The following is a 25,740-nucleotide window of genomic DNA, read 5'->3' on the forward strand; positions in this document are numbered from 1 at the left end:
AGGCACACACCTTTCCATAAAGGTCCCACAGGTGACAGTGCACGTCAGAGCAAAAAACAAGCCATGAGGACGAAGTAATTGTCCAAAGAGCTCCAAGTCAGGATTGTGTCGAGGCACAGATCTGGGGAAGGGAATCAAAACATTTTCTGCAGCATTGAAGGTCCCCAAGAACACAGTGGCCAGACGGAAGCCACTCCTCAGTAAAAGGCACATAACAGCCCGCTTAGAGTTTGCCAAAAGGCACCTAAAGGACTCTCAGACCATGAGAAACAAGATTATTTGGTTTGATGAAACCAAGATTGAACTCTTTGGCCTGAATGCCAAGCATCCCTACGGTGAATTATGGTGGTGGCAGCATCCTGCTGTGGGGATATTTTTCAGCAGCAGGGTGTGGGAGACTAGTCAGGATTGAGGGAAAGATTAAAGGAGCAAAGCACAGAGATTCTTGATGAAAACCTGCTCCATAGTGCTCAGGATCTCAGACTGGGGTGAAGGTTCACCTTCCAACAGGAAAACAACCCTAAGCACACAGCCAAGACAACACAGGAGTGGCTTTGGGACAGGTCTCTGAATGTCCATGAATGGCCCAGTCAGAGCCCGATCAAACATCTCTGGAGAGACCTGAAAATAACTGTGCAGCGACGCTCCCCATCCAACCTGACAGAGCTTGAGAGGATCTGCAGAGAAGAATAGGAGAAACTCCCCAAATACAGCTGTCCCAACCTTGTATCGTCATACCCAAGAAGACTTAAGGCTGTAATCGCTGCCAAGGTGCTTCAACAAAGTTCTGAGTAAAAGGTCTGAATACTTTTGTAAATGTGGTATTAAAATTTGCCCCCAAAAATCTCAACTTGTTTTTTCTTTGTCATTATGGGGTATTTTGTGTAGATTGAGGAGTAAAAAATACAATTGAATCAATCTTAAAATAAGGCTGTAATGTAACAAAATGTGGAAAAGGTCTGAATATTTTTTACAAATGCACTCCATCTGTATTCAAAGTGAAAGTGAAAGTGCTAATGCCTTCCGGTGTCCTGACTGTAGGCTAGGGTTTGTGTGTGTTTGTGTGTCTAGGCCGTCTGCGCAGGGACCTTTGAAAATTGCTTACAATCTCCAAGTCAATTTGCAGGGGCGGCTCGAGCATGTAAACCAGCCGACTGACTCTGACTGCATTGAAATCAGCAGGAATCTTATTGACTAAAGCATGTCCCAATTAACTCTGATCACAACTCATAAAACGCTCATTAGAAGGCCTATTAATGGGCAATGGGCAAGTCGGGGTCAGGCTATCAGACTGTGATTTGTAATCTCTGGAATGGAAACTTGGTGGCTACATGAGTTGCTGAATTTGGGCTCCTGAGACTATTTAAGGAGAGGAGTGAGGAAATATATGTGGTGTTTTGGTGTGGGAGACAGACTTGAGGCACATAAAAGCACCATCCTGCTGCAAATTGAAGTGAAATATGCTGACAGAAGAGAGAAATCTGCAGATTCATGATGTATTCAGTTGTTAGACACCCCACCCAACGGCGTGCAGTGTTGGGACTCCCCTCCCCGACACACACACACAACCACACGCTGGGACTCTCCTCCCAGACAGTCAGTCATTAGTGAAAGCAGCGCAGCATACCCTCGTTTAGAATCCATAGACCTGATCACAACATTCTGCTCCACCAGGCTGTGTTAAAAGTATCTCTCTCTCGTTCTCTCTCTGACTGTCCCTCTCTTTCTCTCTCGGGGGCTGTTCTTCACTCGTGTTCTCTCATCTCTTTCTCTATCCCCCATCTTTGTTTTTGCAGGCCAAAAGAATAAATGGATAATGATGATTCACTTTGTGAGCTTACTTCCCCTCAGCATTGAGTTTGTCTGCCATTATTTCTGTGTGTCCTTGCTTCGGGTTGTATTATCCTAAGTTGTGTGAGTCCCAGGTGCAGACTGTAAAGCAGGTTATCTCAAGAGAGTTTTGCATCACAAGTCTCTACATGTCTTCTTTTTTTCATTCTGTGTATTTTTTTTGACAGTAGAAATTCCTTTCCGTCCTCCTCTCTCTCACCACCAGACTGGGTGGTTAGATAATTACCGCAGTACAAGGTTGTGTCCCAAATTGCACCATATTCCTTAACATAGTGCGCTACTTTCCACCAGGTCACAAATGGCTCTGGTCAAAAGTAGTGCACTATTTAGGGAATAGGGTGACATTTGGGATGGAAGCCAAGCTTGTTTTGGGAGCGCTCTGCAGCCAATTGATTTCTTGGTTGTGGTCAGGATGAGTGTGAAGCTTGGCTGGTGAAAGGCAATCACTCACACAAATACAGTCTGTCTGAAGTCTGGATGGTGGTAGGACTGGGAGGAGAGAGGACTAGCTGACTGACTGGGTGGGAGGATGTGCTTCTCACAATATTTTCCTCGGAATAAAAGCATGAAATAAATCTCTACGCCTATGAAACCTGACATGATTACCCAAAGCCTCTCTGTCTCTCGCTCTCTCTCTGTCTCTCTCTCTCTCTCTCTCTCTCTCTCTCTCTCTCTAATACATTGAACACACACTCACACACTAGCTCTCTCTCTCTTATACTATTGAGAGAGCACAGCAGCAACAAATCCTCTCTCTGAAGCATCAATCAGCAGACCAGCCGCCCACACATTGAAGCGGAATTAAATGTAATGTATTTTCCAGAGCTCTCACACCGCCTGCTCCCTCCTGACATTCGACCCTTATAGGATGGTCAGCACTATCCCACTTCAGGTAGATCATCATCCCGTCACTTCAATGGGCAGTGGAGCCTCCGCTGTTAACACAGTGCACTAATGTTGTCCAGAGCCCTATGGTAATTCACTTTATGGGGTGTAGCATGCCATTTGGGACGCAGTTTACTACCCCTTCCTCTATTTCCCTCTGTTTCACTGCAAATGGGGCTTTGATTCCACACAGAGAAGGAACGGTGCATGCATTAGTCAGGCCAAGGTTAGGATATAAAAATTCAGATGAAAAGTTACCCAGCAACCACCCAGTAATTGCTACCTCTGAGGGAATCATTGAGGTTGGAGAGTAATGTTGACACAAAAAAAATAAGCCACATTCACACAGAAATGTGTCATATACATAAACTGTGTGCTTTAATACCTATAAGTGGTGTCTTCTTGCTCTTCTCTCTCTCTCTCTCTCTCTCTGTATCTCTCGCTCTCTATCTCTGTCTCTCTCTCTCGCTCTCTACCTCCTTCCACCACTTATCTCACTTTGTCTTTGATAAATTTGCTGATGGATAGAAGAATTGAAGAAGTGGTTCAACAGATTCCAACTCCTGGCTGGCTCTCTGTACTAGGTCCTCTCTCTCGGGTCTCCCTATCATTACCTCCACCGGGCCAATTACCTGCACTGTCAGCTCATCTCTGATATGGCTTCAAAGGGGGAGGTATTTCAAGGTGACACCAGTGAAGAGGGGCTGATATGGCGGAGGGGGGGGGGGGGGGGGGGGGGGGGGCTGGAAATGGTATGAAGATCTTTTGATCACGTCGCGAATTGCTCCCATCCTGAAGAAAAAGGGCAGGGGAGGAAAGGATAGAGGTGTCAGAGGCAGAGCAGCTCGTTCTGCAGTGGAGCCTGTGTTGTCACTTTGTCTACTAAAAGCAGAGGGCTGGCTCAGGCTCCATCTCGCCCCCTTGTTCTGCAGAGGAGCCTGTGTTGTCACTTTGTCCACTAAAAGCAGAGGGCTGGCTCAGGCTCCATCTCGCCCCCTTGTTCTGCAGAGGAGCCTGTGTTGTCACTTTGTCTACTAAAAGCAGAGGGCTGGCTCAGGCTCCATCTCACCCCCTTGTTCTGCAGAGGAGTTTAGAGGATGCAAGCAAAAGCTTCACAATCATGATTGTCCCAATGTTCTATTGGGGAAAAAACATTAAATTGTAGGCTAATAGTAGGCCTAATTCAGGGATGGACAACTGGAAACTTCCTTTTGAAGGCCTTCGGATCGGAGTCTCAACTTACTGTTGCGAGTTTAGAATAGTGGAATACATGAGGTGCAATTTGGAAATGTGGTTGTGCCTCAGCAGTTTTCCTCTTGTTATGTCAGTCACTGATAGTCAATCAATTAGCCCATGTCAGCTAAAAACTTTTAGACTGCTAAGTTCATTTAGTGGCCAGCTATCTAAGTTTGTTATCATGGTCAAATTACTGGCCGGGGGCCATTGATTTTGTTAGTCAGTTTCACTCAATTATCATATTAAACACTGCAAACATTTCTCTCCACCCTATGGCAAAATGTGTAAAATTGCAGTAAATCAGCTAATTAACAGCTCATTTTCTTCTCCGTGCCATAGAAAAATTTGTAGAATGTCATGAAATTTGTTCTAAAATTGCTAAATAGCAACATGTGTAGAATCGCAGAAAACTTGCTTTAAAACTGCAGTATTTTCTCTACACCCCATGGCAAAATGTGTAGAATTGCAGGAAATTAACTCTAAAACTTTGTTTACTGAACCTTTATGTTGACAGGGAAGTCATACTGAGACTAGGGTATCTTTAAAGATAAGCCCTGCATAAATATACAAAATTCAAAACATATTAAGAAAAACAGACAAGTTTATCAACATGGAGGTCTCCGATCATTACTCTGAACTAACCAAAGGGGGACCAGAACATCTCATTTCAGAGAGCTCTGCAAGGTTGCTCCTCATAAAAGGCACAACAAAAAGAATAGTTTGGTAAATTTGTAAGTGTAAATTGAATTAATGATGATAGATACATAGGACGTTTCTGCATGACTGCTTTGTAGAGTTATATACAAAGAGGCCCAACCCACTTTTTGATACAAAACACATTGGTGGGTTCTATAACCATCACCAGTATTAAACCTAAAGACAAAGTGTAGATGCTGCTACATTCACATAGATTATACCCCCCATAATCTAAAATAGACATAAAAGTGGTCTGGACAATTTCCTTCCTATTAAAAGGATTGGACCTTTTTTTTTCTTCAAATTTTAGCCTAAAATGACATACCCAAATCTAAATGCCTGTAGCTCAGGACCTGAAACAAGGATATGCATATTCTTGGTACCATTTGAAAGGAAACAGTTCGAAGGTTGTGTAAATGTGAAATAAATGTAGAAGAATATGACACATTACATCTGGTAAAAGATAACACAAAGAAAAAAAACATGCGTCACAAATCAGAGCAAGATTACTGAATGTAAGGTACATTATTTTCCTTCAGAGGTGAATGTATCAAACCAGTTGCCGTGATAAACGTTTTTTTGTTATTGTGCGCTAGAGCCACTTTGTACTGTCCTGTGAAGGGAGTAGTACACGGCGTTGTATGAGATCTTCAATTTCTTGGCAATTTCTCACATGGAATAGCCTTCATTTCTCAGAAGAAGAATAGACTGATGAGTTTCAGAAGAGAGTTCTTTGTTTCTGGCCATTTTGAGCCTGTAATCGAACCCACAAATGCTGATGCTCCAGGTACTAAACTAGTTGAAAGAAGGCCAGTTTTATTGCTTCTTTAATCAACAGTTTTCAGCTGTGCTAACATAATTGCAAAAGAGTTTTCTAATGATCAATTAGCCTTTTAAAATGATACATTTGGATTAGTTAACACAATGTGCCATTGGAACACAGGAGTGATGGTTGCTGATAATGGGCCTCAGTGCGCCCATGTAGATATTTCATAAAAAATCTGCCGTTTCCAGCTACAATTTACAACATTAACCATGTCTACACTGTATTTCTGATCAATTTGTCTACACTGTATTTCTGATCAATTTGTCTACACTGTATTTCTGATCAATTTGATGTTATTTTAATGGACAAAAAAATGAGCTTTTCTTTCAAAACAAGGACATTTCTAAGTGACCCCACCCCAGTGGCCTGCATACTTAAGCAAATATGGGTCCAAATTGTCAGCCCCTAATGACTTCTTAGGTGTCGATAGCTAATAAGGCAGCAGGAACTTCAGTGTCTATGAGCTGCCGAAAAGAAAAAACCCTGACTACTTAAAAAATGTATTTTGCAATGTGTGTTGGACTTGAATGAGGGTATGAAGACCCGCGAGCAGCTGCGGACCCTCATGATGAGTTCCGATTTTTTGTGGCCCCCATCTCCATCAAAGTTTCCCATCCCTGGCCTAACTGCTGCGACCGATTAGATTAGATTTAAAAATCATAGCAACCTATCCAATCTCTGACCAGGGCTGGGCCCCACTGTCCTTATCTCAACTGATGTACTTATAGTAGGCCACAGTGGGTCACAGATGTAATCATAGAGAACAAATCTGCTTTGTAGTTTTTAGGAGAGCTATATTACCGGTACACACTACTAATCCCAAGATCCTCAGTGGAGGGCGTGATTTCCGAGGTCTGTGTTGCTAGGGGAAGGGAAGGTGGTGCTGGGGACCTGTTGGAAATGACGGGAGAAGAAATCCGATTTCAATATAAAGACCAAAACAGTACGCCTGGAATATAGCAAAGAAACGTCACCAGACCTGCGTGCTAAGGGTGTGTGCTAGTTCAAATGTATATTCATGCATTCAAACAATGCATCGTTGCGGTGTGTGAAAGATTCGCTGTCCAGCTTGCTAGCTAACTCAGTTGTGTTGGTGCACTTATCCCCACCTCTCCGGCTAGCAAGCACGCCAGCTGGCTAACTAACTAACTAGTTAGTTCATCGAAAATCGATTCTAGTGTCTTCACCAAATAATCAGAGCTAGTTAGCAAGTCTACATTTTTATGGATATAACAATGACTGCTTGTTCTGTTGTAGCAAGCAAATTTGCTAACAGTTGGCTAACTGGCTAGACTCAAATTAGCCAGCTAACGTTAATTAGCATGCTCGATAGCTAGGTAATTGATCTTGTTTTGAGGACAGCACCCATGCTGTCACTGACTAAGTAGCTTGCATTTCAAAAACACCAGGTGGCTTTCAGATTAATGTGAACTTTGTTATTCATTTGAGTATATCTGTATCTGCGTTTACTGTGGATTAACAATTTAAAACATGAACATAGCTAGTTAGGGGATATGCCATTCAATGCGTGTGATTTATAATCCTGCAAATCCCTGGTATCACGCCCTATTTGATACTAAATTCATAGTCAGTGCTAGGACTGAGAGTACAATAACAAAGTTTACAATTCACTTTGATTGCCAATTACACACAAGGTATGCAAACTAGTATGCAATGAGTCTTCTCCCCTTTATAAAAATGATTGACAAGACCTGTATACCCAACCATAGGGTGTGAATAACCATGGAGACCTTGATAAGTGCGGTGGCCCCTCGGTCTCCAGCGCCGGTGAAGAAAGCCTCGGAGGTGGATTTCCGGTCGGGGGTCATGCTGGAGCAGCTGTCGTCTCAGGTGTCTGAGCTGGTCACCCTGGAGCAGGGGGACTTCGGGGACCAACTGGCCCTGGAGGTCCACACAGCCAAAGACTTTATCTTCAACATGCTGGGTAAAGCTCATAGTAACAGAGAATGTGTTGTGACACAGTGAGGTTAACATTCTGAAATCATTAGATGGTAAAATATGTATGGTAAACATTTATGATTCACATTTATTTTATATATTGTGGGTTTGGTGAACACTTTTAAGTTATGTGATTGTAGTGTGTAGCAGTGGAGGCTTCTGAGGGGAGGAAGTCTAATAATAAGGGCCGAATGGTATCAAACAAATGATGTTTGATTCCAGCCATTACCCTCCATTTCAGCCATTATTATTACCTGTCCTCCCCTCAGCAGCCTCCACTGGTGTATAGCCTATTCATGAGAAGGACAGATAGAAGAAAGGTGTTGGCTGTGTTGATGTTGTGTGTCATACCCCTGATATACAGTACTTTTCAGCCAGGTGAAGTGTGGTTGTTTGTCCAATAGGTGGCACTCTTCCCTCTCTTCACTGCCACTGCCCGCCCCTTAGCTCTCTCCTTTTCTCTCCTCTCTCCCTGCCTGTCCCAGTGCAACTGGAACCAAGCCTCTTTGGCCTGTATCCCTCCCTGCATGTCCCTCACTTTGCTCTTTCTTTCCTTCTCTCTCTCGCGGCTTGTTTGTGGATCATGTGCAGCTTGAGAGGGAAGCACAATGCAAACAGTCTAACTGGCTGTAAGTCCACTCTCCCCGTCCATCTCTAAATCCACTCTCCCCGTCCATCTCTAAATCCACTCTCCCTGTTCATCCCCATGTAACAATAGCTGTGAATAGGAGCCACTATTGGCACGGGTGTATTGTTTGCCCAAAAATATCATAGCTGACAGCCAACCCTCCTCCTGTGTCTCTCTGTATCTTTTGCTAATCAAGTCAGATATTGGATAAGCTCTCTGCTTCTCCTACTTTGGTTCTGTGCTTGCTAGTCTAGCATCCTCTTTTCTCTCTCTCGCTCTCTTTCTCTCGCTCTTTTTGTCTCTCTTTGTCTCTTGCTCTCTTTCTCAATCTCTTTCTTGGTCTCTCTCTCTCTATCTCTCTCTCTCTCTCTCTCTCTCTCTCTCTCTCTCTCTCACAAACACTTAACCCTCTACCCCAATTTAGTGACTCTCCCTGCCCTCACTGTGTAACCAAATCTTTTCCTACCACTGCTCCACATTCTTTCTTAACTCATGTGTCCTCACACCGCCACATTTTTTTTGCTTCATTTCCTGGCTCCTTTTTTTCTTCTTCTCCCACTCGCTGTCTCCATTGACAGTCAGACTGACAGCTAAAAGCTGCTCTTAAACACTTCGCAGTGGGGGGTTTTCCTACAGTCTAGCTCCCTGTATGGCAGCCAAAGGATGCAATCTATTTCTCCCATCACCCTCCCCCCCCCCCCTCTCTTTCTCTCTCTCTCTCTATCTGCTGTTTCATTTCCAACTCTGCTAGAGAACAGAGATAATGTGAGTGTCGGTTGTGTGATTGTGTTAATGCACTGTGTTCATTAGCTACGATAGTAGCACTGCCACTTGTATTCTTTTTAAGGACATTGAAGAGGATGGAGCCTAGGCAGTTAAAAGGGAATATCTGCCCAGCTACTAGGAATGTTAAAATGGGCTATATGGAACACTTGGAGTGTGTGTGTGTGTCTATGCATCTGTGTGTTTGTGCATCTCTATGTGTATAAGTGTTGTCACGATACCTGATTTCTGACTTCGATACCAGGTTTAGGATACCGAAGCAATACTCAATACCGAAACGATACCGTGGCAAAAAAAACTCTGAACAATGTTGATAACTGGTAGAACAGAATATATTCTATATTACATTTCTTCCCAAAATAAAACACCATGTTAAATAACAGAAGAATTACCTCAATTTTCCCTTATGCAAAACCATATGTTTTATAAAGTCGTTTGATACATATCAGGGTTGATTTGCTCATCTATGGCCATAATATTGGGTCAAATTACATTCATTAGACCTGCAATTGTTTCATTACTGCTAAATAATTGAACATATTAAATGAATAGTTCCAAAACAACATAATAATAAAAAAACACTGATGCTCATTTCTGAAACTTTTACGTTGAAATAGTCTAGACGCCATAGAAATACAATTGAATTTACCCGGCATACTACGAGTCCCAGGGTGCAATGCTCCGCCCAGGGCTGCTGGCTGGCTCGTGGCTACTGCTAGTAAGCCTAGACAAATGCTAAGTAGTCAAAATATATTGTTGTCAAGTTATGAGTGCATTTCACATTGCACAACCCAAAATGAATCCCATTTATAATACCCAAATGAATGTCATGCTGAATATATGTTCATGTCATTGTCACTCATAAATCATTCAAATTTACTAGAATAACAATGTAACTGCAATAACAACGTAAATGCAAATGTCGTATAAAATAGTTTGCTTTATTTCGTTTTGCTTGGAACTGAACCTCCCTTCCATTGCACTGCTTTGTATCATGTTTTGCTTAATTGCTCATCTGCCCTCTTCTGCTCCGTAATCAAAGTATTCCCATAGTTTGCTTCTGCAGCCAGTTTTGTCGACAAGCTGCAGGCGAGGAGGTACGATGTTTTAGTTTCAAGAAGCCACGCTGTCGATATTGTCTCTCTATAAAGTGTTTTGCACTGTGTCAGCTGCATGGGTAGCCTGGCTAGCTACTGCCCCCTTGAAGATTTAGACAAATTACTAGACAGACTTGGTCCTCTCAATCCATATATGAGGTGAGACACATTTGACAGAAGTACCGAAAGTTAGAAAAATTCTAGTACCGAACCGTTTTTCATGTTCTAGTATTGGAAATACTAGTGTTTCCGAAATACCGTGCAACAGTAGTGTGTGTGTCTGTGCATATAATGTCTTTGACATCCTTTCTAGTTGGGTCTGTTTTATAAAGATTTTTCTAGCCTAGTTTAAGCAGCAGGTGGCTCCCCACTGGCCATTAAGAGCTGACAGAGATGGAGAGGGAGAGTAGAGAGATTGCACCACACAGGGAAGCAGCTGCACAGATCCAAGGAAGGAAAAAACACTTTCTTTGCCCAGTAGCTCCTTAGTTAACTGTTTTAGGCTAGCCTGTAGCATGCCTTTGGAAAGAAAATGCCTCCAGTACTCCCACAGGACTATATGTGTCGGTGGGAATACAGAAATGTAGACTAATGACAGACATACAGTGCCATCGGAATGTATTCAGACCCCTGCCCTTTTCCCACATTTTGTTACGTTACAGCCTTATTATCAAATATATGATGTATTTTGTGTACACAATAACCCATAATGACAAAGCGATAACAGGTTTTTATATTTTTTTGCAAATGTATTAAAAATGGAGAAAAAACCCACCATTTACATAAGTATTCAGACCCTTTCAGGTCCCACAGTTGACAGTTCATGTCAGAACAAAAACCAAACCCTGAGATCGAAGGAATTGTCCTTAGAGCTCCGAGACAGGATTGCGTCGGCACAGATCTGGGGAAGGCTACCAAAACAATTCTGCAGTATTGAAGGTCCCCAAGAACACAGTGGCCTCCATCATTCTTAAATGGAAGAAGTTTGGAACCACCAAGACTCTTCCTAGAGCTGGCTGCCCGGCCGAACTGAGCAATCGGGGGAGAAGGGAACCCGATAGTCACTCTGACAGAGCTCTAGAAGGACAACCATCTCTGCAGCACTCCACCAATCAGGCCTTTATGGTATAGTGGCCAGATGGACGCCACTCCTCAGTAAAAAGCACATGACAGCCTGCTTAGAGTTTGTTAAAAGGCACCCAAAGACTCTCAGACCATGAGAAACAAGATTCTCTGGTCTGATGAAACCCAGATTGAACTTTTTGGCCTGAATGCCAAGCGTCACATCTGGAGGAAACCTGGCACTATCCCTAAGGTGAAGCATGGTGGTGGCAGCATCATGCTGTGGGGATGTTTTTCAGCGGCAGGGACTAGGAGACTAGTCAGGATCGAGGGAAAGATGAATGGAGAAAATAGCTGTGCAGCGACGCTCCCCATCCAACCTGACAGAGCTTAAGAGGATCTGCAGAGAAGAATGGGAGAAGCTCCCCAAATTCAGGTGTGCCAAGCTTGTAGCATCATACCCAAGAAGACTAGAGGCTGTAATCTCTGCCAAAGGTGCTTTAACGAAGTTCTGAGTAAAAGGTCTGAGTACTTATGTAAATGTGATATTTCAGTTTATTTTTAGTACATTGCAAAAATCTAAACCTGTTTTTGCTTTGTCGTTATGGGGTATTGTGTGGATTGATGAGGGTGGAAAAAACTATTTCATCCATTTTAGAATAAGCCTGTAACAAAGTGGAAAGAGTCAAGTGGGCTGACTACTTTCCGAATGCACTGTAACAAGTGATTGTTCTTATTTACAGTAAGAAGTGAGATATCGTCTTGTAAGGTTGTAGGTTCAAGTCTGTCAGATAAAATGCTACAAGTCTTTGCTGAACCAGTAAACAACAACTTGATTCTGTTACTTTCTGCTGTGTATACGCTGTGAGTAATCCTCCATGTTTCATTTTTCACTTCCCTTCAAAGACAGAAAAATTGACTTGGAGAAAAAAAAAGGAGAGGAATGACGCCCACTCCTATCAAACTAAAAACAGAATCCTGTTATCGCCATGGGTTCTCTCCCCATCTTCAGCCCCCACTTCTTAGGCTAGTTTTTTTTACAAACACACCCTTTTTCATGTGCCTTTGAACACCAGACTACTGGTGACCCCCTTCCCCACAGATCTCATTAAAAAAGTATTTGTTTTATACCGCTCTATAGCCGTTTTAATTCAAACACAAAGAAGGCTAGAGAGGAGAGAGGGGAGAAAAAAGGGGGAGCTCCATTTCAGATTCGGCCGACTCACCGAGGCACAATAACAAAAGAATGAGGCACAAGTCAGGCATTGTCTCGAACACGTCCAGGCGTGCAAAGTCAAGAGGTCGCCTAGAGTTGAGAGACGTAAAGACAAAGCAATAGCGAAACAACCCAAACAAGCTGTTGTTTGGTCTCTTCCCGCCGTGCTTGTTTATTGTTGTCTGCGTGTCGGCTTGCCCCCCCCCCAACAGTGGGATCACCCCCTGTATGCAACGACCAATCAGAGAAAAGCGTATTCGGAAGGGGACTCTTCTGGACAGATGGGCCCACATGTTGGGCTTCCGTAGGTGGGAAAATATCTCAGTGTTAACCTTCACCTACACTGTCCTATAGGATCAAAATCCACTTACTATTATCTTATTCAAAAGTGACAGATAATGCAAAACGTTTTGGTTTTCAAGGTCATCGCCTATTTTTAAGGACATATTGAATACTATTTTGTATTTTCTGTACCTCACTTAGCCTTCACTAAGATCAAGCTAGATTAATTAAAAGTCTATGTGTGTGTATTTTGGCAGCGATGTCTACACGACTGAATCTGAATGTAAATTGACCGTTGTTTGATTGTGTGGCTGGGCTGTAGCAGCTAAGTTGTTCCGCCTGTGTTCAGGTAATGATCGGTTGTGCAATGGTTGTTGACCGCTTTCAACTCTCCCATAGGGCTTGTGTCCTCAGTGCGTCACACACACGCACTTTTTGACTAATGCCGCCTACGGTCCACTTTAGCTCTCAGGCAGCAGTTTTCTCTCTTCCTCTCTCTCTCTCGCTCATATACACAGTGTACAAAACATTAGGAACACCTGCTCTTTCCATGACAGACTGACCAGGTGAATCCAGGTGAAAGCTATGATTGTGTGTGTGCCTTTCAGAGGGCGAATGGGCAAGACACCTATGCTAGTAGGTGCCAGGCGCACCTGTTTGAGTGTGTCAAGAACTACAACGCTTGTGGGTTTTTCACGCTCAACTGTTTCGTATGTGTATCAAGAATGGTCCACCCCCCAAAGGATATCCAGCCAACGACGGGCCAGTAGTCGAAAATGGTTAATTGATTAAAGATTGATTAAAGAAGACAAAGGAGGCTAACACAAATTGTACATATCAACAGATGGACTATAGTTCGTCAACTGACAGTCCAGTACGAAAGGTTGCTGGATTGAATGCCCGAGCTGACATGGTCAAAATCGGTCTTCTGCCCCTGAGCAAGGCAGTTATCCCACTGTTCCCCAGGCACCGATGATGTCGGTATTGTCCGCTTTAGGTCAGTCAATCCGGAAAATTTCAAGAACTATGAAAGTTTCTTCAAGTGCAGTCGCAAAAACCATCAAGCGCTATGATGAAACTGGCTCTCATGAGGACCGCCACAGGAAAGGAAGACCCAGAGTTAGCTCTGCTGCAGAAGATAAGTTTGAGTTACCAGCCTCAGAAATCTTCAATTAACTGGGCCTCAGATTGCAGCCCAAATAAATGCTTCACAGAGTTCAAGTAACAGACACATCTCAACATCAACTGTTCAGAGGAGACTGCGTGAATCAGGCCTTCACGGTCAAATTGCTGAAAAGAAACCACTACTAAAGGACACCAATAATAAGAAGAGACTTGCTTGGGCCAAGAAACACGAGCGATGGACATTAGACCGGTGGAAATTTGTCCTTTGTTCTGATGAGTCCAAATGTGAGATATTTGGTTAGTAGGTGAGCTGATGATCTCTGCATGTGTGGTTCCCACCGTGAAGCATGGAGGAGGAGGTGGTGTAGGGGTGCTTTCCTGGTGACACTGTCAGTGATTTATTTATAAATCAAGGCACACTTAACCAGCATGACTACTACAGTATTCTGCAGCAAAACGACATCCCATCTGGTTTGTGCTTAGTCCCACTATCATTTGTTTTTCAACCGGACAATGACCCAACGCACCTCCAAGGCTCTAAGGGTTATTTGACCAAAAAAGGAGAGTGATGGAGTGCTGCAGCAGAGGATCTTGCCTCCACAATCACCCGACCTCAACCCGATTGAGATTGTTTGGGATGATTTTGACTGCAGAGTGAAGGAAAAGCAGCCAACAAGTGCTCAGCATATGTGGGAACTCTCTCAAGACTGTTGGAAAAGCATTCCAGGTGAAGCTGGTTGAGAGAATGCTGTGCAAAGCTGTCATCAAGGCAAAGTAGCCGACTATTTTTGGATTTGTCTTTTTTTGGTTACTACATGATTCCATGTGTTATTTCATAGTTTTTATTCACTATTATTCTACAATGTAGAAAATAGTAAAAATAAAGAAAACCGTTGAATGAGTAGGTGTGTCAACTTTTGACTGGTACTGTGTGTATATATACACATACTGATTGTATAAAACATTATAAACAACGTCCTATATTTTTATAGTAGAGTCTCCTTCGACGTCCGATAACACACACCAAGTCTCACGGCGACGAACAGCTCTGCGTGTGTTTGCTGTGCCTCCAGAGTCTGTACGCTCCCCCCTCTAGTGTAGGAGGAGATGGTTTCTTAACAGGCAGCAGGAACATTACAACTCATTAACTACAGACTGATAATTAACCAGGCGAGTGCTGTTGTATGAACTACTACAGGGAAGAGATCTCTCTCTCTCTCTCTCTCTTTGGGCTCTGTGTCGCTCGCTCTCTCTCTCTCTCTCACTCCCTCCATTTACTGAATCACTTTTAATGTACATTACATAAAAAGCAATTTGACATTTACTTCATGTGAAAACCCAAACGGATGTATCATAGTCATAACACAATGCGTTTAGTGTTTTTTTGTTAAGCATACATCGATCCCCAGACAGTCCATCGCTCCATTAAACTCTGTACTACAGCATTTGAACACAAACACATTTTAATGTTTCGATCACCTTCGTTTTGCGGCCTGGTGTTTGATAGATAGCCCCTGACCCTCTTCAGCTTCAAAAGAAGGTTTCTCGCATCCACACCCAATTGGATTAGATGAGAACAAAGTCTCCCTCTGTTTAATTTTGAGAATGAGCGAGGCCTATTTTAAGATCTGGAAATGAAAGCTAGGCTAATCTCCGGGCTTGATGTGAACGCATAAACACCATTGGAGCGGGGGTAGCAGGACACACTGACTCTTTTGTGTGTGTGTTAATCCGTCTCTCTTGAGTCTCAGAGTATGAAAGCTCTATTTTAAAAGGAGCAAGGGCTGGATTTAGAGGCTAATCGTTTACGTTTTAAAAGACTCCGGGTTTGAAGCCGAGCGAGAGTGTTCAATGGCAATTGAATGGCTAAAACGGTGTCTGCTGGAAGGATCTGTTTTACGATTCATTGGATGGTTTGGCCCTACGTCTTTGTTATAGAGAAGGCCTCCTGTCTGACATCCCAACCTTTCCCATTGTGAGTGGACGTGTTTACACAGCTACTCTTACCCTGTCTCTCTCTTACGGTACATCCCTTCTCTCATCTTTTCACTTTTTTTGGCGCCTGTATTTACATTGTAGTCATTTATCCAGAGCGACTTAGAGTTAGTGCTTTTAGGTTGGACAACCACATATCACAGGCACAGAAAAGGGGGGAAAAAAGATATCATTATTATTTTTACTATTTTTTTTTATCTCTTTGTGTAGTACTGGCATCCACACCACAAGCATTCCTCTTATACGTTTGTGTGTGTGTCACGGTTCCCAGAGTGGCTCTATGGAAATGAGATCTGCTATGCTTGACCTCCCAGAGACCTACTGGTGGATGCGTAACACTGTGGCTGTTTTGAATGGGAAATAGATGAGTTAATTATAGTAGTCAAACACAGTGAGTTCAGTCCCGGTTTCAAAACGTTCAAGTTCATGCACTTTAGTTTTTCTCAGCCCAGCTTCAAGGCTTTATTGGAGCCTCACCTAAGCTAAGCTGGTGTCCACGACCTTTGTGTCTAGACTTTGCGTCTAGTCACGACCCCCCCCCCCGCTCTCTCTCACGTTCCTCTGCATGCTATAGTATGTTCTTCTGCTTCCCATTTGACCCAATTGATCAACTCTAGAGATAGACCCAAAACAAATCAGAGGAAGTTTCTGCTTGCCGACTCTGCCCTTTGTCTGTCTGCCTGGAAGATATTTTCTCTCCCTCAGCTCTTCTCAGCTTCTCTCAATGTTTGGGAAGAACTGACAGATTTTGATTTCTATATCTGATTATTTCTCTGCTTTCCTTTTACTGTCAGTATAACACACACTGTAGATAGACACTGTCTTTGAAATAGCTCTCTCTTTCACACACACACAAAAACACACACACACACACATCGACACAGGGCCTGTAATTGGATGAGAGAAATCGCGTTAGGAGCTTTAGGCTCCAGGCTGCAGTCTCAGTGTCTGCAGTTGGCAGTCGCACCACCCTCACCCCCCCCCCCCCCGACCCCCCCCCCCCCCCCCCCCCCCCCCCCCCCCCCCCCCCACCCCACCACTGCCTTCATATCGACCTCAGAGCCTCCGAGGGGATGGGTATATGGGTGTACTTCAGGTCAAAGTTGACAGCCTGGAAGGCATCACTGGGTCTTAGCCCTGTGTGTGTGTGTGCGTGCGTACATGCACACTTGAGTGTGTGTGTGTGCGCACGGTGAAGATGCATGGTATCATGTGTTGAGAGTGACCTTTTAAGCCTGTCCGGCTCTAATCTTGCTTGACTGGAACACCATAGTTGAGAACACAATAAAGGGATTTGATTGGGTTCAGTATTTTTCATCAACTCTTTGGCAAAGAGGAGAGTTTTGGTTTGGGCTGGGTGGGGAAGTTGTTTGCCAGAAGCTAGATTGATAGGATGTTATGACTATTCGAAAGCTGTTAGTTTAGACTTTTCTTTCTTTTTTCTCTCACGCACTCTCACAATCTCTTTTCCTTCCTCTCCCTCTCTTACTCATTCCCTCTCACACTATCCCTTCCTCCTCTCTCACTCTCTCCCCCCGGTTTCCCCTCTGTCGGAGTTATTGCAGTTTGCCCAGTCATTTTGGCTGTGTTCAGTAAAGACTCCCCCTAGGAGGATAAAGCCAGGGTTGGTTGAGGACGAGCAGCTAGCGTGGAGAATAACATAAAACCACGCACTGCGCTCACAGAGGGAGCTGTGTAGACCTCATATATTTTTATGTCAATATCGCCACTGCTGTATTTCATGAATGTATGCTTTGCCTTCAGAAGAAATGGAACGGCTCAAGTATTGTATTTGTTTTTAATGTCATATTACACTCATCCTTTGTGTGTGTGTGTGTGTGTTCTTCCTCTAGGTCTAGTACAGAAGGTGGACCAGCGTCTCCCAGTGGCCAATGAGTACCTGCTCCTGTCTGGGGGGGCCAGGGAGGGGGTCCTGGACCTCAACCCAGAGGAGCTGGGGGACTACGCCAAGGGGGCCGACTTCGACCTGGACTTCACCCTCCTGGTGCCGGCGCTCAAGCTCCACGACCGCAACCAGGTTGGTGCAGCAGAGACAGGGACGTGAAACGTACTGCTTGAATGTGTCTACGTTTATTGATGAGAAGTTGTGATGTGTCTTATGGGATGTTTTTACTGTATACTTTCTGATATGGTGTTTTTGATGCCAGACTAATCACGAGTATTGCCTCAGGAAAACAAGTATAGCTTAATGCAGCGTCATCTCATGTCAACCAGCCCGTCACCCTAGACATGCGGCAATCGGCCCCCTGCCACTCCTGGCTGTCCCTGCGTCTGTGTGACCCCAACACTCTGGCCAGGTGGAGCATCTGCTGCCAGGAGGAGAATGGATTACCCCCCGATGAGGAGGAGGAGGATGAAGAGGACAGGGGAATGGGTCACCAAGTCTCTGGTGCTGTTCCCCCCTCCCTCCACGTAATGCGTTTTCTAACTTCTCTTATTATTCTTTTTTTTTTTTTTATTGCTTATAGTTTTATGAAAGTTAATCAAATGTGTGTTGCTTTTAGCTTAGTCTTTTATTGTGTTTTACTGTAAAGTGTGATGAAATGATTTTAAACGGATAGTTCAGGTATTGGCAATGCAGGGGTTTTATGTACTTCCTTGGAGTCAGATGAACTTGTGGATACCATCTTTATGTCTTTGCGTCCAGTACGAGGTAGTTCTGCGAGCCAATGCTAACTATCTTAGCGCGAAGATTGGAAGTCTTTGCACTAAGCTAATGCCAAAATTACCCTTTTAATTGCACTTGAACTAAAGTTGGGTCATGATTTGATCCCAGTCCCCCCACCAGTCTCTGGATGGGTGCTACTTCTCTCCCGCGCTGGTGGCTGACTGGTTCTGGGGGGTGGTGGGCGAGGCGGTGGACGAGCTGAGACGTTCACCACAGAGAGGCATCCCCATCCCGGAGAGGCTGGAGCGCAATGGGCCCCTGACCACCCTCATTCTTCAGGTAGGGAGTTAGTGTACGTCCCAAATGCCACCCTATATAGTGCTAATAGTAGTGTCTATATAGGGAATAGGAGGCCATAGTTGGCGTCTGTATCAATTCCAGAATCCGATTAATTGGCACTAGCAACCATCTCAGCTAGTCGATTCTGGAAAAACTTGTGTTGAACAAATGTATTTACGAAGCCTATGTTTATCCGGATAAGTAATTCAGAACATCTCTTTTTAAATAATTGTGTTTTACCATAACTCGTTCCTACCTCCAGGCGGGGTCCAGCCGAGTGCTCTATGACCTCCTGCCTGTGGTGTCCTTCCGGGGCTGGCCCGCCGTGGCCCAGAGCTGGCTGACGGCCAACCACTTCTGGGACGGGAAGATCACGGAGGAGGAGGCCATCTCTGGGTTCTACCTGCTGCCCTGCCCGGCCCCGCTGGGGGGGAGGCCTGACCGGGAGTGGAGGCTGGCCTTCTCACGCAGCGAGGTGGGTAGTTGGTTAAGTTAGCTCTTCTTTTTGAGTAATTAGCGAGTTCAATAGATTGGGCCTCCTTCCTTCCTTACTTGGCCAGAATGGTTATCTAGCTAGAGGTGTTCAATTGCGACTCAGTGATATGACATTGTCACAAGCAGCAGGATGAACCGCAGATATTGCAGGCAAGACGATGCACTCACACAGAGTATATGGCCATGTGCACGGGTACGCTTCATGCTGCTGCAACGTGATAGCTGCGGGACCAAAACAGCAGAGAAGGTTAGCCTTCTACTTCATACTCTTAGTTGTTTCGGAAGTCTGCCCGATACTGCTGGGCAATTCCACGGTAACAAAATTACAGTTTGATGTTTGTGCTGTCATTCTGTTACCAAACTTTACACCTGCACTGTTTTTCAAGTCAATGTTTTTTTGTCAAAATGTTCAGTGGAAATTGTTAAAAGTTGTCCTTGTGCATAGAGTTGTATGGTTTGCCTTTGCAATCATTAGTTTTTGTTTGACATGCATGCATTTTAACGTCTCAACATCATTCTGTTGCTGTGGAATTGCCCTGCTATTTATTTTGTGCATTGCCAATTCTACCTTGTAAATGTTAGCTGAAGCTAAAGCGCATGACACGATCAAAAGTATGTGGACAACCTGACTGTCAAACATCTCATTCCAAAATGATGGGCATTAATATGGAGTTGGATCCATCTTTGCTGCTATAACAGCCTCCACTTTTCTGGGAAGTCTTTCCACTTGATGTTGGAACATTGCTGCAGGGACTTTCTTCCATTCAGACACGAGCATTAGTGAGGTCAGGCACTGATGTCGGGCGATTAGGCCTGGCTCGCAGTCGGCGTTCCAATTCATCCTCAAAGGTGTTCGATGGGGTTGAGGTCAGGGCTCTGTGCAGGCCAGTCAAGTTCTTTCACACCGACAAAACCATTTCTGTATGGACCTCGCTTTGTGCACGGGGGCATTGTCATGCTGAAACAGGAAAGGGCCTTCCCCAAAATGTAGCACAGAATCGTCTAGAATGTCATATGCTGTAGCGTTAAGATTTCCCTTCACTGGAACTAAGGGGCAAAGCCCGAACCATGAAAAACAGCCCCAGACCATTATTCTTCCTCCAATAATCTTTACAGTTGGCACTATGCATTCTGGCAGGTATCGTTCTCCTGGCATCTGCCAAACCCAGCTGGTGAATCGTGATTTATCACTCCAAAGAATGCGCTTCCACTGCTCCAGGGTCCAATGGCGTGTGGCTTTACACCACTCCAGCCGACGATCTTATGCTTGTGGGCGGCTACTCGGCCATGGGAACCCATTTCATGAAGCTCCCGACGAACAGTTCTTGTGCTGACGTTGCTTCCAGGGTGATTTTGGAACTCGGTACTGAGTGTTGCAACCGAGGACAGGCATTTCAACTTTTTTTTTTTTTTTTACACACTTCACTCCCGTTCTGTGAGCTTGTGTGGCCTACCACTTTGCAGCTTTGCCGTTGTTGCTCTTAGATGTTTCCACTTCACAATAACAGCACTTACAGTTGACCGGGGCAGCTCTAGCAGGGCAGAAATTTGACAAACTAGCCTGTTGAAAAGGTGTCATGTTGAAAGTCACTGAGTTCTTCAGTACGGGCCATTCGACTGCCAATGTTTGTCTATTGAGATTGCATGGCTGTCTGTTCTATATTATATACCTGTCAGCAACGGGTGGGACTGAAATAGCAGAATCCATTAATTTGAAGGGGTGTCCACATACACATATATAGTGGAAGTACAAGTTCAACTTTAAATATGTTAAATATGTTCAGGTTGAACTTTGAATATGTCTTCTAAATACAGTTGAAAATACATCAACTGTAACAATTAGCTTCAGTATAACATCCATCAGGACTGTCTCTGGTGCTGGTGACATCCAATTTCCCCTTGTTGGTTGAATAAAGTTTATTTTAATTCAATTCAATCTGAACCACTGACTGCCATATCATTGTCTGTCTCCAGGTTCAGCTGAAGAAGTGCATCCCGTTCCCCATGGCCCAGGCCTTCCAGGCAGCCAAGGCTGTCCTCTCCCGCCTCCTGGCTCGCCCCCGCACTGGCCTCAGCCCCTACCACCTCCGCACCATCCTCTTCTGGGCCTGTGACCGCCTGCCCCCCTCCTACCTGTCTTCGCCTGACTCCGACACTCCCGCCCGTCTCCTCCTGGGCCTCCTGGATGACCTGGCCCACTGCATCTTGGGTAAGAACTGTCCCAACTACTTCCTGCCCCAGTGCAACATGCTGGAGCACCTGTCGGACAGCCAAGCCCTGCTGGTGGCCCGGAAGGTGGCTCACGTCCGCTCAGACCCCACCGAGCACCTCCGGGCGGCCCTGGACCAGGCACAGCAGGCAGGCCAGCTCAAGAGGAAGGCGGCGGGCGCCACCAACGGGCATGGCGGGTCACCTGGCCACAGGTACCCGGCCAGTGGCATCATCTCACCCTCGGACGACAAGCTGGCCGCCAGGCTGCAGCAGCTGGTGACAGAAAACCCAGGGAAGTCGATTTCTGTGTTTCTCAACCCTGATGATGTCACGAGGCCACACTTCCGCATCGATGACAAATTCTATTGACCCGAGGGCCTAGTCTAGTGTTGTGGTAGCCACACACACACACTCTCACACACAAGTTAAATAGCGGGCCAAATGTTGGCGAGTCAACCAGGATGGCTCGAGGCGTGAAACACTGCCGATCGCTGCTCCCTATACTGCCCCCTCTTGGCGGCGAATGATAACGACGCTAACTAATAAGCGTTAACTCTGACTCTGTTGTAACTATAAGACGCTGTACCAAAAAAATCCATACTGCACGCTCCCAAGAAGATGCTAGCTCTAGAGAAACCAACACACTTCTATCGATTTAGCGACACCGTGACAGAAAAAGGCTTGTCAAGTGGTTACCACGGAGACCACTGCTCTTTATGAAGCTTGCCCTAGCGAGATGTTTTTTTTTTATTAGCTGGTGCTACAAAGAAAAGAGAATCGTTTTAGAATAAAGAAAGGAGCTGCTGCTTACAAAAGGGTACACCGTTTCATTCTCTTAAGGGTTTATGCTCTTCTCGTCTCTGCACACTGCTGAGAATACTGTATTCCCCCATTTTTCTGCCCAATCAGAGTGGATGATAGCTGAATAAGAAAAGGGGTATCAAGGAACTATGATGTAACTGAATGTAATTTGGTGTGGGGAAATGTCTTTGAACAGAGTGTTTACTTTCTTCCCTCTTTCTATATTTCTTTTTATCCCTCGTTCTCTCGACCCTCTGCCCCACTCTCTTTAACTCCCTATCTCGCTCGTTCGCTATCTCTCAGGTATTTTGAATGTTTGTTTTCTATGTGACTCCAGACTCCCTCTGGTAGGGTTATGGTCCCCCATATCTACCTGAATGGTATAACCCAGGGCGGTCCTTCCATTTCAACTCTCATTATGTGGCGGAAGGCACCAAAGAGCCACGCTGCAGGGGTGTTTTTCGAGGAGCCTTTGGCTCCACCCCATAACAAAAGGTATCTGTATTCACTGACCCAGAGTCAGTCTGTACTGTTAACGCTCATATTCCCCACCTTTACAATCCTGACCAACATGCAGATGAGAGATCACCTTATCAATTTGCCTTTTATCCCCTGAAAGCTTGAAGAAGTTTAATCAAATAAGGGTCATATCATAGGGGCTATCAACTTAATTCAGTTCCTTTTTATTACAGTCCCCTTTGAAAGTATCTTAAACGGTGAGATGTGGTCATTTAAACGTTGTATGATATAGACCGACTACCTATAAGGAGACCGGTTGGGGAGGAGAGGTGAGGCAGGGTTGGCCGGCTGCTTGATTGTATTCTAATCTCTACGTTACAGCATTACAGTACAGCCATGGCATGGCTAGCCACATCATGTAATCCCCCTGAGGCTGGTGTAAGGGCTATTTGCTTTGTTCTACTTTTTTATTTATTCCGTCTAGTGTTTGTGTGTGTGTTAAGATGGGGAGGTTAAGGTTTTTGTTTGAATCCCCCCAGAAAAGTATTTTGTATTGTGTTCTCAGATGTTTAATTGTGAGAGACTTGACTGGTTTTTGTGATGGTCCCCCCTCCTGCCTAGCAGGCCTGTTTTAATAAGGTGTGTGTGTGATCATTGGACGACTGATCGAGGTCTTTAAATGTGCTGATGTAATGAGGGATGGAACGGGAACAAATGCGCAGCAGGACTCAAGCACGCAAATGTCCTAGCTACCCATCTACCTTCATCTCTTTCTGTGTGTGGGGGTCTTGGGGGCCCTATCTTGTCCACCCAGATGTGTGCTGTTATCAGGGGGATGGATGGGGAGACAGGCCAGCCCCTGGCCCTTTGTAGAGATGAGCCCTAAAGGAAGTTGCCCCTGGGACCTGGGACAGCTGCTTGTCTCTCTCTCTCTCTCTCTCTCTTCATCCCGCTCTCCGTACTGCTCCTATCTCTCTATATAATGTATGTTTCTCTCTCTCTCTCTCTCTCTCTCTCTCTCTCTTCATCCCCCTCTCCGCTCTCCGTACTGCTCCTATCTCTATATAATGTATATGTTTCTCTCTCTCTCTCTCTCTTCATCCCCCTCTCCCCTCTCCGTACTGCTCCTATCTCTCTATATAATGTATATGGTTCTCTCCGTACTGCTCCTATCTCTATATAATGAATATGTTTCTCTCTCTCTCTCTCTCTCTTCATCCCCCTCTCCCCTCTCCGTACTGCTCCTATCTCTCTATATAATGTATATGTTTCTCTCTCTCTCTCTCTTCATCCCCCTCTCTGCTTTCTGTACTGCTCCTATCTCTATATAATGTATGTTTCTCTCTCTCTCTCTTCATCCCCCTCTCCCCTCTCCATACTGCTCCTATCTCTATATAATGTATATGTTTCTCTCTCTCTCTCACTGGTTGAACACCGTTAATGAAATATCATTGTGGACATGAATGTTCATTCTCACAATATCAGAACACTAGAGGTCAAAGAGAACTGTTATTTAGGATTCTTTAGAATTCTACATTCTCTAGAACGTGATAGAATCACCGTACTACTGTATTGGTACTACTTGTATACATTGGTATTGCTATTTGAACAGCATCAGTTAGTGGAGCGATTTAGGAGCTACTAGTGAATTGTGTTGTCACTTCTGTTCTGTATAGCCTTGGTACAGGTGAGTGTGAATATGGACACCTTGACAAACCAAAGCATGTAGTGACGGTTACTATACAGAAGAATGTAGACCCAGACGATAGTTAAGTGTGGGTATGTAAACTGCCAAGAATCAGGTGTGTGTGGTCCTAGCACTTTCATGGTGGGGGGTGGGGGGGGGGGTCTTCGACACACCACAGCCCGATGTTGTAAGAATGTTTGTGAACGTTGCAAGAAAACGTATCAACGTTGTCAGGACGTTTTTGAGTCGTCCTTTAGAGATTTTTCTCCTTCCTGAAATACTCCCCTACGTTTTAAAACACACCAACAGTCCAACGTTATGGTGAGGTTGTTTGAACGTGGTGAAAGCTGTTTGACAGTTCCTCTAAAGTTTTAAATCCAGTGTTGTTTGAAGTTTGAAATATGCACTGTCAAGAGTGTCTCTCACGATATACCTTAATCTGCCTAGTTTGTGGGCATAGAAAGTAGTATGAAGCTTGAATCAATATTTAGCCTCTTTCTGTGAAAAATGTAAACACACTTTGATCCTGGTGCAGAATATCAATATAAAAAGTTAATGGCAGCAGTTCTATGCAATTCTGTACCCAATCTCACTTGGACTGTCTGCCGTAGATTGAGCTGTTGTGCCCTTTTCATCTACAGGGATGATCATGTTTAGTCTACGTAGAAATCAATTAGTTCTGCCCGGGGTTTCTATACCTCTTGAATACGAAATGTGTGTTCGATGATATGACATTATCAAACATTCAGACATCCTTCTCTCATTTGCTTTCCTGTTTGAAATCTGATATCACGTAACAGTCGGAGGCAACTAAGTCATGCATTGATAACGTCGAGGCAATGTGAGGTCACTGTACTGCTTAAACTACTAAACGTTCTATTATTTGGTGCTTAAACTACTAAACGTTCTATTATTTGGTGCTTAAACTACTAAACGTTCTATTATTTGGTGCTTAAACTACTGCTAATTGTTTTTGATTGAAAATAAACCATGATTGTAACACTTTTTTCCACTGGAATCACTCAATCAATTCAAAATACAGTTCATCAAAGCTATCCCGACCTAATTACGGTATACAAGAGCTGCAGTATCAACGACTCCACTCCATGTCTGGAACTATTTGCACTTTTAAAACTTTCCTCTTCCTCTATAAAGTGCAAATGAAGTTGATTGTCTCTTATCATGTGACTGTTACTGCGGTGTTATTTCATTTGGGATGCTTTGAATGATGATCTTGAATGGTACTGCCGTAGCATGAAATAAATCTCGACATCTCCATCCTCACATTTTGACTGTATAACTTCTTTGTGGAATAATGTTAGCCTGGCCCCAGATCTAGTTGTGCTGTAGAAGTCAACTCCTAAGGTGAGTCATGGGTAACTACCTCAACATGGCTGCCGGTGTTACAACACTGGTGTGTCAACATAAACGGCCTTATCAACACAAGTGGCTGGATGGAAAGCGAACTGGGCAGATTT

General features: G+C 44.4%; 1 protein-coding gene across 2 annotated transcripts; it reads left to right on the plus strand.

Annotated features, from left to right (window-relative positions):
• The first annotated feature begins 6,318 nt into the window (after positions 1–6,318).
• LOC110500529 (protein MB21D2) lies at positions 6,319–25,546 on the plus strand. Of its 2 annotated transcripts, none has more exons than XM_036957940.1 (7): positions 6,319–6,486; positions 7,225–7,439; positions 17,495–17,679; positions 17,877–18,074; positions 18,451–18,609; positions 18,872–19,084; positions 21,079–25,546. In XM_036957940.1, exons 2-7 carry the CDS (start codon positions 7,238–7,240, stop codon positions 21,682–21,684), a joined length of 1,563 nt encoding a protein of 520 aa, XP_036813835.1. In that variant the 5' UTR covers positions 6,319–6,486; positions 7,225–7,237; the 3' UTR covers positions 21,685–25,546. The 2 variants fall into 2 exon arrangements, with proteins under 2 accessions (XP_036813835.1, XP_021433611.1); XM_021577936.2 differs by having other exon boundaries at positions 6,320–6,486; positions 18,439–18,609.
• The last annotated feature ends 194 nt before the right edge of the window (positions 25,547–25,740 follow it).

Source organism: Oncorhynchus mykiss, chromosome 21, assembly GCF_013265735.2.
Source record: "Oncorhynchus mykiss isolate Arlee chromosome 21, USDA_OmykA_1.1, whole genome shotgun sequence".
NCBI lineage: Eukaryota > Metazoa > Chordata > Actinopteri > Salmoniformes > Salmonidae > Oncorhynchus > Oncorhynchus mykiss.

Bases quoted from the DNA above. Each gene is read 5' to 3' on its own strand.
- LOC110500529 (XM_021577936.2), top strand. From the start codon at position 7,238: ATGGAGACCTTGATAAGTGCGGTGGCCCCTCGGTCTCCAGCGCCGGTG. The intron at 18,075-18,438 runs GTAATGCGTTTT...ATTTGATCCCAG, and splicing joins CTGTTCCCCCCTCCCTCCAC to TCCCCCCACCAGTCTCTGGA. The intron at 18,610-18,871 runs GTAGGGAGTTAG...TCCTACCTCCAG, and splicing joins TGACCACCCTCATTCTTCAG to GCGGGGTCCAGCCGAGTGCT.